We start from the raw sequence: 14,643 nt of genomic DNA on the forward strand, positions 1-14,643 counted from the left end.
ACAGGCGATCGGCCGAGGATCGTTGAAGACAGATGATGCTTTTGTTGCGCCTTATCCACGTTTTTGTAGCGTCTTGCCGATCCCTGGGGACTGTTGCGGACTGTTGACAATGCGCTCATCTGAGTTTTCCTGAAAATAATGAAGCCTGCGTTCGGTTAACTAATGGCCTGCTCTGGAACAAGCAGATTTTTTGCGTGGGGCCGTGTCGTGTCTCGCCGCCAGCCAACAGCGCTCGTCGAGGTCGCCTCCCAGTCAAGTTTGTCGAGGCCGCTCTGAAATCATGGGCAGAGCCAGAGAGTTTTTCATTGGATTATCCAGCGGGGCAAAACCGCGTGAGCAACGACCGAGCAACAGTTTCCAGCGCATGGGACATGATAGTTAGTCCACATGCCAAGCACATGTCCCCTTCTGCCGCTGACAAGTGTAATGAAGTATAATTCCAGGCTGAGGGAACAGAGGGGCGACATTAAGTAGTTGTTGTTCCATGTGTTCGGTGGACAGCGTGCTTTCCCGCGTGGAGGGAGGGAATCTGTGAGAGTTCGAGCACGCGAGCCAGCGACCAACCAAGTGAGCTAGCTAGCCGGAGACCCTCTCTCCGGAGACTCTCTCCAAAAGCTCGGGGTGACGGCAACTTCAGCCAACATCACTCTGACTCGAGCATCAATTCAATGAGGTGTAAGATGTTCCCGAAACGTGACGTGAAACTCGTGCCGCGCACACAACAGTGACTCGATGTCATCGTCTCTGGATACGTAGTTAGTAGTTGTTAATCCCCGCGCGGAGTTCTGCTCGATGATGACAGACTCCGCTTCACTGGAGAATTCTTCGTCTGGTGGGAACTTCACGTCGGGGAATCTATTCCCCGACTTGGATCCCCCACAAACGTGGCGCGTAGTGGCAACCGTGACGTTTTTTGTTACGAATGTGCTCAGCAACGCGATCCTGGCAGTTGCGGCATGGACGGGTCTGAGGAGGAGTCGAGGTGCCACTCGACGCTTATCGTTAGTTACGGATTTCCCTCAATCAACTAGGAGACAGAAAGAGCTCAAGGCCACCGCGTGTGACCACATTCTGTTAGCCGTTTTTTTCGTGGCAATGTGTCGCTCGTGCACAAGAGCACCGGTCCAGGTCGTGCAAATGCTCACAGGTGAGTTGTCATTCATCATACCGGTTAGCTCATTGGCTTCCCGCTCCAGAGGAGGGAAATGCGTTGAGGGTAAAGTAAATCATCAGAGCAGCTCATTTCTCTTTTGTTTCGGGGAGATCGACCGGCATCTCCGAAATGGGCACTCAAGCTGGGGAGGGAAGATACGTCCCTCGATAGAGCAATCGAGAGACGACCCGACGTCAGACGATGAAACACTCGAATGTTTCAAGTGCCCGCGAAGTCCGCATTGATTGCTCTCGAAGCAGGATCATACGCGACGAAACAATTTTTTCTCCGAGAACCGAAGTACACTCAAAACTAGAAGCGTTCTCTTTTGACTGGGCGCGTATTGCTCGATGAGTTCAATTCTGTTTGCTATTGAGGAGCTCTTGAGCGACAAGTCGATCCTTGTTCGATCGAACAAAAGCTCAAGGAGGTCTCCGCTCGAACGTCCCTTCGGCAGAGGATCATCGACAATCTCCTAAATCCTCGCGTCCCCGACTCGAAAATAAAGTTCAGCCCGTCTACGTCATCTGAGCGGGCCTCGACGTTGGCTTCGTTATGAAACGCGAATGAAAGTATCCGAAATCGATTCCAAACACTCGGTGGTGGAAAAAGCCTCTGCATACCAGGGGGAGAATTCGCTAGAAATACTCCACACGGCTCCACTGAAATTCATTGTCACAAACGGAACGGATCAGCGCCGTCATCGAAACATGGTTTGCATTTCGAAAGTCGTCCTTGAAGGATGACGCCCTACAACGTCGTGCAGTCGGAATAAGGATCAATATCACCTTCTGAATCTCTAATAGGAAGTCCGAAAGTGAATTCCTGGACTCTGAACAAGTAGGTACAAACGGGAAAGCTGGACGACGTATGAAAGGTTCATTAGGAACTGTGGGTGGAGGCAACGGCTTTGACTTTTGATTTGGATCGAGAATAGATCCAACTCGGCTTTAAGTCCGTCAAGTCCGGCAACTTTCAGAGAACTTGGCGAGCCTAGTCGGTCGGACGAGTCGAGCGGCGACCGCGCATCCCTCGATTCCCCGTATTTGCGTCTTTCCGTGGTCGCCGGGCGGCTAATAATGAATTCTCTCGCGGAAATATCTTCCGTTCGATCTGAGCATCACATTGATTTCAGAAACTGCGCGCCTCATTCCTGGCAGATCAGATTAGGGCGACGCGGCGCTCAGTCAGGACGTAGGCATCATATTCGAAGGGAGTGTGCTGGATGGTTATCAGATCCCGACGCCAGTCTCGCAGTCAGTATTGGTTCCCCTGTCAATAACAAAGGCCGCTAGAATCGAATTTCCCGAGACATAGGCTTTTGTGCGCAAATGTTTGTTTTCTCGAAAAGGGCGCACCGCTTTTTCCTTCGCCGCTGAGGACGGCGAACAAAGAGGGAGAGCGAATTTAATTTGCGAATGTCCTCTAACGAATTCACGATCCCTCGACTTCCACAAAGAGAAGCACGAAGGAGATGAGAACGAAACGACGTCGATGGAAGAAATTGGAAAAGTTCCGATACGGCATTGCCAAATTAGAGCGGTCTCCGCTCTGACTGAGCTTGATTACAATCTTTTGCGACGAGAGCTCTCTCCGACTTTTAGATCTGCCGGAAGTCTCGGATCCGTTGGTTTTGTATTGTGAATTGTCATCAGCGTAGGCTCATGATTGAGGGGCAGATTACGCTGAAAAATGAATCTAGGAGGGAGTGGCGGGTTGAACAAGCTTCGAGATGCTCGAGGTCAACGTCCTTCACATCGCCTATTTGAAAGAAGTACGTGACTTGCAATACAGTGTCAGCAAGATTCAGGTACACAAAGTAGGTACTTCGTTCACTGCTCGTCGAACTTTCGTTCATGAATTGTTACGAGGAAGTCCCGTCCCCCTTTCCTGTCGCCCGGGAAGCCGCCAACGGATGCATTGTGCTCCAATTTTATACACCGCTCGCGGAAGCGTCGCACGTAGGGTGCAATCGCCTTCATAGGCCCTGCTTTGGTCAATGACAGGATATGCTTTCCCGTGTCAGCTGTCATAGCCGCGAAAGTCGACATTGACTCGGCCGCGTTTGTTGGGAAAATCGATCCGGCGCCGCGACCCTCTCACCGAATTTCTTCGCGTAGGTCGGCCCTTTCACGGATATACAGCACAGCCGCGCTCGACAGTTCCCCCCATCGATGCGTCCGCATAGACCCCGATCGAGGCAGAAACGCGTTTGACACATGTAGAGACACATCTGGGGATTAGTCCGTCGGCGACCTCAGAATTCGCAGTCCGTCAGAAACACTCGAGTGGACCATCTCACGGCGAGCGTGTGGTCGAGGAAGATTAGCCGCCTACAATGGACGACCGGTCCGACCGAGGACTTCAAACACTTTGGTCCCAGGCGATCGCTGTCTTTTGAGCGAAAAAGTCTGGTGTCATTCGCTCAAAGCACTCAGTCAGTCTTTCAGAGAGAACAAGAGACCAGCGCAATATTCGATTTCGGATCTTCTCCCTGATTTCCGCTGAGCAGGCGGCGGCGGGAGAAATGATCGTACCATGAGCCGAGTGTCGGATTCTTTTGTGGTTGTGCTCACTATGAGGAGCAAGGAGCTTTTGGAGCCCATGACCCGAGAATCAGTCGCAAGATCGGGTCTTACATGGAGCGGCGTCGGCCGTCGGACTTTCATTCGCGTTGCCGTATCTCATTGTTTGCTTTCGGCTTGGACTTTATCAATTCTGTCCTTTGTAAACACGACACATTCGCGAACGAGCTCGGCACTAAATCATGTAGGCGTGGCTCCATTTGGCCGAAGATTCGTAGAACCTCAAGGTCGTTCTCGCTCCAGCTCTGAGGGCACGCTCTGATGCACGCAAGAAAGCCCCTCTGACTTGGAATATTGTTGTCATTGATAGATTATACTGAACGCATATTATTCCGGCCCACTCTCATTATAATTCGAGGGTAACGACGCGGGAACTGCTGGCTCCATAAAAAGGTGACGGACGGATCAGGCTCCCAAGCCTCCGGAGTCATTATCTAGTTCACATTATTTCTCCTGGCAAAGTCCGCGTGACGACACCGCCTGATATCTCCTCCGACCGACGCGTGCGGAGACTCCCACAGGCTCAATGATCTAGTGACAGCAATGAAAACTGTAACAGACGGTCAGTTGAGGACCAAACGGAGACTCGGTGGCCTCAGCCACGGTGAGGGGTCGTTTCCTCAAAGACAGCACGCGTAGGAGCCTCCGGACGCAGCGAGACTTCACTGCGACCGCGGCAGAATGCGCGCTTTCATCTCGCGGAGATCATCTTCGATCGGAGAGTTCTTGATCCAACGTTCGTCTCGACTGTGTTTTGAGATTTCCAGACAAATCACAAACCACAGTTCCGGAAGCCCCGGACGCTGCGAATAATGTCCCGGGGCGGAACAAAGGGGCAGCTCCAGAGGAACTTCTTTCCAGTTTAGTGTTGGAATCCGGTTTCCTGAACCCCGAGCTTGGGAGGAAGGAATCAAGTCCACTCTTGGACGAGATTAGATCCCGTCGTCAGGAAATTGAATAGATGATCGAAGCAGTGAATAAATGGGAAAAGGTCAGACTACCACAAGAATTCTCGATGCAATCTACGCAGGAATAAACCCTGTCAGTATTCGAGATCAAGCGCGGTCATACAAGCAATCGACGTCCGCCCTCCCACTCAGTCGATGAGAAGATACTTTTCCATCGAGCTCGAGCATTACCTCCCTCTGACGTTTTTTGTTGGTCATGAGAAGCTTCTCATCTGAATCGACAACGGAGCCTGGACCAGGAAACGCGTGTCCCGTAGGAATTCCCGTCAGAGTGGAGCGATGTAACAAACTCGCGGCTACCCCTTCCCGATTCCGAGTCAGTCGATGCTTATATGCTGATTAAAGCGATTCTCCGATGGATATTCTAAGCCTGGGAGGCGGACGTGACGAGAAGAGGGAGGTCGAATGACGAGTCGGGATTGTCTCTGTTCTGTTATTCTGATTCAAGTTCGGTGCACGGGCGGCCTCAGCCGAGAGCTTTTCCGAGTCCTCAATTGCGCCTTTCAAGGCGGAAACGTGCATAGGGAGAAGAAATCCGAACTGCTCCTCTAATGACCCTCGATAGTCAGGATTAAGTTCAAAATCCGGAGAAGCGCGTCCTCGTTCAGATATTTCGCACAGATCCCCCAAATTTCGGATAAACGCTCGCCCTGGACTCATCCCCGCTTGCACGGCGTTCTGCCCCCGAAAATGGTGTTGATTCGTGGGGGTCCGAGAAGCTTCTCAAATTGCTTTCTCGGACTCCAACTCTGGCGACGTGCCCGCCCGAGTTCGAGTCGGATTATCGCCCGTCATGCTCTTTGTGCAGAACACTTGTGATTCTGATGCAGAAGTCCAAGATCAAATACTTCTTAGCAGGAAGGAATGAGCCACAGTCCGCCCGAAGTGTGGCGGAGCGGGTCCCTCCACTTCGAGTCGTTTCTGACCGCTCAAAAAAAATCCCATGGTTCTTGTATTCTCTAGGAGGACCAGATGGAGTGTATTATAGATTGCTGCAGTCGTTCCTGGAAAACACTCGACCATCGGAGTTTTGTCCTACTCACAATCCTCGCAAGAAGTCTTCGAGAGACACATCAATACCGGTAATCATGACACTGGGAGGGAATCACTGTTTGGCGAAGGGTTTCGCGGGGCACTTAGGGTCCCGTTTGCGCCGGTGTTTCCCAGCTGAGGGGTCCGGTCTTTCCTCCCCCCCACCCTCGGTGTCTCGTTACGTATCAGCGCATACGGTCAAGGCTTGTTAGCCTCGACTCGTGACTTGTGAAGAATCGATGAGAGGCTTCCCGGTTGCATATTATCTGGTTCGAGAAAACGAGATCAGCGCTCCCACTGTATCATGCGTGCTTCAATAAACCCATCCGTGCGACAAGGTCAGGTCGAGTTTTTCAAAAGTACCCAAATTGCTCATTCGGGCCTCCCTCCGTGCCACCGAGGCGGTCCTCGAAGTGCTCTGGAGGACGCTAATTGATAGGCGATCCCGTCTGAGCCATTTCTTGAAACATTGCCCGGACATTTTCCGCGACTTGAACGTTGCTGGGAGCTGCCTGCGTCGCTCCTTTCGAGGCGCTCCAGGCAAGGAAGCATGCGGAATGCGTCGTCCGAGTCTACAAGCCGACGCTTCCGAAAGGCTAGGACCTCACTTGTTTCGCTTACCCAATAGGAGCTTGGAGCTCAGATTTCTTCCGGCAGCCTTTCTCGAACAGAAAACGGTGGACTCGACCATTCGAAGCGCGATATAGAGGCGAATCCCGCGGAGGGCGGGCTACCAGGAAGCGAACCAGCTAGAGAAGCGTTCTATCCCCTGAGAGATGACCTGCCCTCGTTTCACCGATTTTGACACGAGTCTGCATTTGGAGCAAGCCCGCTTAGCCCGTCACCGAGAAGCCCGCTAGTAGAACGACCGTGAAAGATCTTACAGACGTCTGCGCTGTATCGACATGGACGAGTGATTTGAGGGGAAATTTTTTTTATCGGCGCTCGATAAAATCGAATCAATCGATAATACCGTACGGCTCCGTACGGCTGATTGTATAGTTCAATACATCATCACCTGAGCGCATTTATATAAGGTTTCACGCGTCTGCCGCGTGGCCTGGCTCCCTAGCAGAGTGATTTCGAGCGAGCGCCTTGGCTATCGCCATTCATCCGTACGAGTCTCATTTTTTTTTAGTTCAAAAAAATCACCAAGTTATCAATAAAAATGCTTTTACGCAGTCCTACGGGGACTCACTCTTCGGTCACGACCAAAGATACGCCTGCGATCTTTTTTCGTGGAGGAGAGCTCCATTGATTCGCCGGATATTTTCTTAGCTGGAACCAAACAGGCCCCACCCTGTATACCATAAGTTTCAGCTTGAAATTCTCTCGTGACGTCGATGCTCCCGGTCGTCCCTGGGGTTTTCGAGTCGTCGGAGTCGTCCGTCAGAACCTACAGCTACAGTTCACTTACATAGACTCGGCCGACTCTCTCATCCGACCTCTAATCCTGAGGTGTCCTCTTGATAATGAGGAGTCGGAACATTCAGTGGTGCCGATTCTCCCGTCTGAATTAGCGCTATTCGCTGTCACGAGAAATTCGAAGATCGAAGATCCTTACCGGTATCGAATCGGTCGACTGTGAGTTTCCGCCGCGTATTCGGCCGATGGAAAATTTCACTGATCCGGCTATCGCGAATCCTACCTGGACGATGTGGCCACCACAGCTAGCTGGTGCTCTCGACGGTGCTCGGAGCTGGGACGATCCGTCAAGTTTCCTTGGCGTACGGGCTACAGAAAGGCTCCTTCCGATGGAGAGATTCGCGGGATGGAACGTCGAGAGGTGTCATTCATAAACTACTACATGTTTTCGATGCGACCAGAGAGTCTGTCTCGGTGTGGAAAGGAGGGGTTGGGCATGCGGGGAATCGGATCAGAGAACCTTTGGGACGCTTGATACGCCGACTACGGATGAAGTTTCAGGAGTCTCTTGAGAGTCAGCCACGTTACATTGATCGCTGATCGAGCGCCTTTTTTTCCGCGGAGTTTCTTCCTTATCATCGATTTTTCCATTTGAATTGATAAAGTGTGGTCTAACAGTCAACACCGTCGGTGGAGTGTGGAGTGCTCCTCAGTGAAGCATTATCATAGAAAGGACCTAGCGGAAGGACACGAACGTACAAGTAGCTATGGGGCGATTTGTTGGGACTGGGACCCGCGACTTCCGTCCTCCAGCTGCGGATGCGCTATCGAAGGAGACAGCGGTGTTCACAAGAGGTGGCTTCCGGGACCTCAAGGCCGTGACCCGACTCGATGGAACCGTGGGAATGATCAGCTGTGTGCGGGGGTGCTCGGCGTCTGGCGAGACTCGTGCATAACTCTGTCCATCCAGCGAGTCGAGACACTGGGCGTGCGGCGGAGTTCATCGAAATAATTCCCTTCACCGCATTCGATTGTCTCCTCGTTCAACTCGGTGTCGTTCGCTTCACTGGCTTGAGTAATTCTTGTGCGAATCGCTGTGTTCCATGGCCTGCCGAGATTAAGTGAAGACACACTTGTCATTGAACTCATTGAGCCTCGAGGTGTAACGATCCAAGGCTTTGTTCGCCGGCACTTCCTCGGTAAGAATCGTTCCACCATCACAGGAACGCGAGTTGCCGTAGCCAATTTTTCCCTTCTGAGATTCGCCAATATGCCTCTCCATTGTTCAGCCCCGTCCGGCGAGGGAATGATTTCCCCCTGAGACACAGTCTCACTCCGAATAGACGCAGCGGGAGCGTGGACTGATCTCGTTCGGCAGACCCAAAGGAAACCGAATGTGTCTCCACAAAGTTCCAATCTCGATGAAAGTCGGAACTGCCGCCCACCTCTAGTCCGGATCCGGGGGAGTTGATAAAATATGAAATTCCACCGGGGATTCCGAGACGTTCTCCGGAGCGGATTTCACCTCTCACCGATCGCATTGGGAAACCTCTCGAAGTTTCGCGAGCGTGAGGAACCCCGGCTATCACAAAGGAAGTTCCCTTGAAAATCGTCCTTAAGTCCCCGTACGAATTTCCCAGAGCGGGCTTGTTTATTCAGGAGATGTGTACAGGAATGTGTACATATGCATATTCGTTATCAGATTTCGGAGGAGCGACATCGGTCGCCGAGATGTTCCGCCGGACCGGGATCAAAAGGAACGGTGAACATGAGTTTGTGGACACATAGCTCGGATGTATCTTTTCAACGGTCGTATGTATTCGAATCAGGAGCTATCAGATTCGCTCTGCACCGTTAATTGGCTGAACCGATCCGACTAGGGTTCAGCGAAACCAGATCAGATATGATTTCGAAAAGTCTTCGAAGACATTGTCGATCAGGAGTGGAAATTTCTTTCCGGACACCAAACGAGAATTTCATCACTTCCGTCCTAACGCTAACATAAACTCGTCCCGTACGAGGATCTTCAGCGAAATTCGATCAGTGGACAGCGCCACATCGCAGACGCCGTCAATCAGGTAGTACCTACTTTCGGGCCGAGGATATAGAACTCGTACCGACTCTGTCAAGGCTCAGGATTGAGGTTCCCGTAGAGCTTCCGTCCTCGAATCGCATCGCCGCCAGGGGTCTGGGCACCGGCGAGCTCGTCGTGCCTAACAGTTATTAGTCGCCACACTTCCATCGTCCGAATGCGGGGCTGGAGGGAAGCAAACGTTCTACTAGATCAACTCACGGCTTCCAAGAGATGTTGGAATCGCAACGTCTGAGGGACATTAGGCTTGAAAGACAAACATCTATTGCGGCGCATTTCTGTGACACAGTTCCGCCCACTATAGATGAATAATTAGCGGCGCATTCGTCGAGGGCCCGGAGCGTCCTCGGACGAGGGGAAGATGTTCCCCAGCAGCATCGGTTTTCGCCAACTCTGGACTAGGCCGGAATCGGGAGTGACTGCGAGGGCACTCTTCTTTCGATGGTGTACGAAAGTCAGCGGCAACGGATGTTGGAAGAACATTCTATTGGTCGTTGTCCGCAACTGGCATCGGAGCTCTGCGGAAATCGACGAGAGAGCTATCGGGTCCGTTTTAGCCGGGGGAGGGGCCCCGTCGATTTGTGTCCTCGTTTTCACGGGAAAAAGTGACGATCTGTTTCTCTTTCCTTGGGATGACCCTTCCCCCCCCCTTTGCCCAAGAGGGGTCCTCAGGCTTTCGAGATAATTACGGATTGATCCCCGCCACCACCAGCGGTCTCTGTGGGTCTGAACAGGAGAATGATATTCTTGACTGAACATCAAACTCTCGTGACAATGGATGATTCCACCACCAGGGGCTCCTAACCTTCAGATGGCGAGCCGTTTCGCCGAAGGGCGTTCATATTATGGCTAACAGTTAAAGCTAATGGACCTTTAAGCGGGGCGGAATGGGCGAATTGCGAGAATGTAGCTTTTCGCCGTGAGCGTAAAAATGGGCCAAGAGAGCTCGAGAGAGCTTTTTTTTGTTTCCCGGAGCGCTGTGGAATTCCGAATATACTCGGCGGGCAGGATATCGCCGCTGTCTAACCGCGGCGCTGTCTTCCCAAGCTCAGAAATCCCCTGTCATCCATGTCGCTTCGCGCCAAGTTCGTATCGCGTAAGACACTACTACAACGATGGATTCGTGTCCTCATCCTGAAACCCGCCAACGCTGTCCATGACGCATCAGGCTCTTCGTGACAGGATTCGCATCACCGCGACCAAGCTTCCTCCACCCGCAATGCTCCGCAGAAGAACTCAAATGAGCAAACATCTTTCCGGGATTCCTTCAATCTGGGTCTCACGTTAACGGGTTCTCGAGGCAGTTTTTGTGAAAGCCTAATCGATGGTGATCGTTCATCGAGTTATCGGGACGGTCCGGCGAAGGGCCGCTCAGTCTTTGATCGCATTTGAATCAGGCCGTTATTGGACTCGGGCTTGTGGCCTGGTACGATATGACAGGGATTAACGACGGCTTGACCCGAGCTATTACGAGCTTTAACCTCATTCGTAGTCGTTCCCAGTATGCTACTCACTCATCCAGTCTTGGGAAGGCTCCGTGGCCTGATGATGCGAAGACGGAGATTGACGAGAAATTGATTACTACTCACCCACGCAGGACCTAGCCGGGCATCCTTCCACCTGTCAACAAATCGGAAGTCGACTCTCCTGCGAATCGTGGCAATATGAATAGCTCGTCAGCTTGGAGGCAGCTTGATGTGCGCCCTCAAGCATTCCGACCGATCACGGCGGGGTCATCTCATAATTCGAGGAACCGCGTTCGGCCCGTTGGTGCTGGTATTTTGTCGAAATTCTGCGTAGACGTTCGATACGAATCGCAAATCAACTAACGTTTGCAAGGATGTGGAGAATTTAGATGCCTTCCGTCCTTGTCCGCCCCTCGACTCGCGAATTCGATCGTCGCTTGGCGTGAAAGGGAAGCCTCACTGCTTGAGAGTCTAGATCCATCGAACGATTCGACTTGCTTCACAGCTGGATTCCACAGTGACTTCGGTGGTCACGGGAACGACTTCGATGAAGACTGGGGACGGATGAGACGACTCTCCAGAAGTCACCGCATTAAAATTAAAGTCCTGTGCAGTCAAGGATGATGACGAAGGGACATGAATTCTTGTCCTCATGGGATCGTCGAGACCGAATCGACATCATGGAGTTTTCCTCCGGCGGTCGAGGCTTGGAAAGAGTTTTCCTCTGTGTCCATGATATCTGTGCGAAGGACCTGATCGGGGAAGCGGGGCTGAGGTAGGTACAAGCAGAGAGATCGAATCGATCTCATTGAGAGTGGTTTGGGACATTGGCTGTCTTCTTTCTCATGCACGGCCGTGTAATCCGGGTCCCGATTCGGCCGTCCATCGATTTGCGCAGTCGTCCAAAATAACGCGTGAGCAGAAGAATGCCCCTGATCACGATGATCTGAGCCGCATCAGCATTCCTTTGGCGTATGCTCGCTAATAATTCATTATCCCCGCCTGCTAAGCAGGTTCCTGAAACTGATTGATGAAACTTCATTCTGCGCATCATTCAATGAAGCATTCTCGAGCTCATACTTTGCCGGAGGGTCCCTCATCTCCGTCGTACCCCTACTCCGGGACATACGTCGACAAAGGAGCCTTGACACCGCCGACGGGGAAGCTCGCGCGAAGGTGTACTGTATGAGGAGCCTGCAGCTCCGGGCCCACGTCGGAGCCCAAAAAGTTCCCGATCCGCCGCGGAAATAGTGCGTGACTTCGGATAAGTATTCCTTCGATCACTGAGGTTCTTTCTGTGAAATTATACTCTTCCCGGCGCGACGTCTTGAAGCTTGGGGGAAACATGAATGTCTCGAGCCTGAACCCACCGTGCACGAAAATTCACCTGGCGGCGCATAAGCTCAGTCCGGTTGCGGGAAAAAATTCCTCGGACGAACAGAGGATGAAGAAGGTGCGTGGAACACAAAGTTTCGTGCACTCCCGCAAGATGGGATTTTTCGGTGGGTTCTCCACGGCGTCGTCTCGTCTCCGGAGACAGAAAGCCGTCCGGGGGTACGGGCGATCCGAACCCCATGTCATCGTGGAACTCCCTCTATTCGGTTATACGAAGGGAGTAGCTCCCATCCCGAAACCATCGTATCACGTTCCTGGAAGCAATATGGAAGTCGCAGGATTCCTCCTGACTGGGACGTAGTCCTCGACATTGGGAACGTACCTTCTCTATTTCCTACGCGCAGCTTTCTCCAGCAGATTGATTTACTGCGCTGGAGACAACCGAACGATACCGACGTCGGAGCTCGATATCCGAGAGAGCCTCGACCGGGATGGAATGCCACGGTGATTATATCGCGACGAACTAAGTGCTTTCTGTAATGGTCTGCTAACAACAAGGGCCGTATGGCTTCACTAGAGAGATTGCGGCGAGCTCCGGCTCCTGGAGGGATGCCAAATGGCCAGACCGACTACAGCGGTGCGCGGAATGGCATTAGCTCCCGGTATGAGATGAACGCAGGCGTGAAAGGTGTCGGGTTCACCGCGCGGAAGAACAATGTTCGTCGGAAGCAAACTCGGGACGGAGGGACAAGACTCAGAATGACGACCGTAAGGAATACAATACCTCCATCCGGATGAGAAAACGTATGCCCCGTAATGGGGAACCTCGTGCCTCGTTCTCAGAAAAACCGTCGGCGACAGCGGTATCATTGACTTGTAATCTTGCGGGGAAGATGTCGCGGTCGTTGAGAAACATTACAAACCCAATCCAGACGCACTCGGGCGAACGGCCTTTTTGCGAATGCCGAGGTCGTGCACAATCAACGTCGTCGATCTGGCGACATTCAAATCATCAAACGCTGATCGGAAGGAGCCGTAGGAGGCTTCGGGTTCTGAGAGCGGAAACATGGACTCGATCATGCTTTTAGCGGTACAGGCTCTGAAGCACAGGGTCAGGTCCCCTTTTGATGGAGCGGTCGAGGGAAAGAGAGCCTTTTTCATAAGGACTTACGTAATCATCGGAAAAGCGTTGCTGTCCGATGTCACCTGCAATTTCGAGGTAGCATGTCCCTCCGAGGCTTTTCCTGTCGCACTCGCCCGTCAAGTAATGAGAGACCGATGCATAGCCTCGTCCCGTATGGCTCACGTAGTGGACACGTCGCAGGTGATTGGCATTCTCAGCGGTGGAGAGTGAATTACAACGTGTGGTTTTCTTTTAAAAACAAAATCCTCGAGTTGACGCTGCCAACGAGCGGCCGTCGCTCAAGAGGAAGGACCCGCGCGTGAAAATTCTGCTATATATTCAAATTATACATTTTCTCTCTCTCTCTCTCACGCAGTCTAATTATTATCAGCGTTGTACTCATCGCCGTAGCACGCGTCTTTCAGCACTAATCCCCGCATCTCAAGGGAGTCATCGGCATTGATGACTGTTGCCTCCTTCATCGACCACAGAATCTAGTCGCCTTGTCACTCCAGCGTTTGTCTTGCGCGGCCGGGCATTTTTCCTCGGTCCAGCCTCGCCGCGGTAGAGATGTATCTGCTTGCGAGCATTTTTCCTGCGAACAACAGAACGGTTATATATCATCTGTTCATGCTATCGCTGTCCATGTCTTTGTGTTACTCTCTTCTTTGGCGACGGATGAGCTGCATTTGTCTTCTCGACTGAATTCCATGATAGCGCACGGACGCAGACCACATCAGCGATCGCTAGGAACACCGGTTCAGAGAGACGTCTCCACATTATGAGCGCTTTAAGGTGAAATACCTCCTCTCTTTGAGCTCGTCTCGGCTCCCGGATGGCGTAGTCTGGTGGGTTTCTATTCGGGTCGCCGATTCGTGTGGAGACAGAACGAGGAGCCTGGACAAAGAGCGTGTGAACTAGCCGTTTGTACATCTGCGTGTATTTGATGGGCAGCGAATGTTTCCTCTCCTCTGCTAACACGTCACAGATGCGATGGAAGACCATGAAAGGATTCGTTCTGTTGTTAGGAGGGGGGAAGAGGGTTCGCGAAGAGAAAAGAGAAACAGTGGAAGCTATTGTTGCATGGAGCGTTCGATGGAGAAGTGACATCTTGAAACCCGATATGCGAAACTCGACCTTGGAGGGAGAGTTGTATTGTTTTCGTTCCCGCGAAGCTTTCCCTGCCAGTTTACATCAAAACATTCGGTGCTTAGGGAATTTCTCCGACCGCTAACTCCCGAGATTCTCTGTTGGCGCATCAGATCGAGGTCGATGATTCCGAAAATTCACGTTGAGGAGCCGAGCTCGTCTGAGCTTTCGAAACTCATGTATCGCCCGGGAGATCCGTGTTCGGTGGTGGAATTTATTCGAGTCATAACGATACGCTGAACAGGTCTCTGAGGATACTGAGTATCGTCGAGATCATCTCACCGATGATGATCTCTTCGAGAAGTCTCATCTGCGGATACCGCGGCCTCTTTGAGCGTGTGCACCCGGAATCCCGAAAACCCTGAATCCCGAAAA

At 52.1% G+C, this 14,643-nt stretch overlaps 1 protein-coding gene across 1 annotated transcript in view; it reads left to right on the top strand.

Annotated features, from left to right (window-relative positions):
• Positions 1-722: 722 nt before the first annotated feature.
• Positions 723-14,643, top strand: part of LOC100900392 (adenosine receptor A1) — an 18,618-nt gene continuing 4,697 nt past the window's right edge. Inside the window, exon 1 of the mRNA XM_003740406.1 lies at positions 723-1,147. Coding sequence (XP_003740454.1) covers positions 793-1,147 — 355 coding nt within the window. The 5' untranslated portion in view covers positions 723-792. The remainder of the gene's footprint in view (positions 1,148-14,643) is intronic.

This window comes from Galendromus occidentalis, unplaced genomic scaffold (genome assembly GCF_000255335.2).
Source record: "Galendromus occidentalis unplaced genomic scaffold, Mocc_1.1 scf7180000076944, whole genome shotgun sequence".
Lineage (NCBI taxonomy): Eukaryota > Metazoa > Arthropoda > Arachnida > Mesostigmata > Phytoseiidae > Galendromus > Galendromus occidentalis.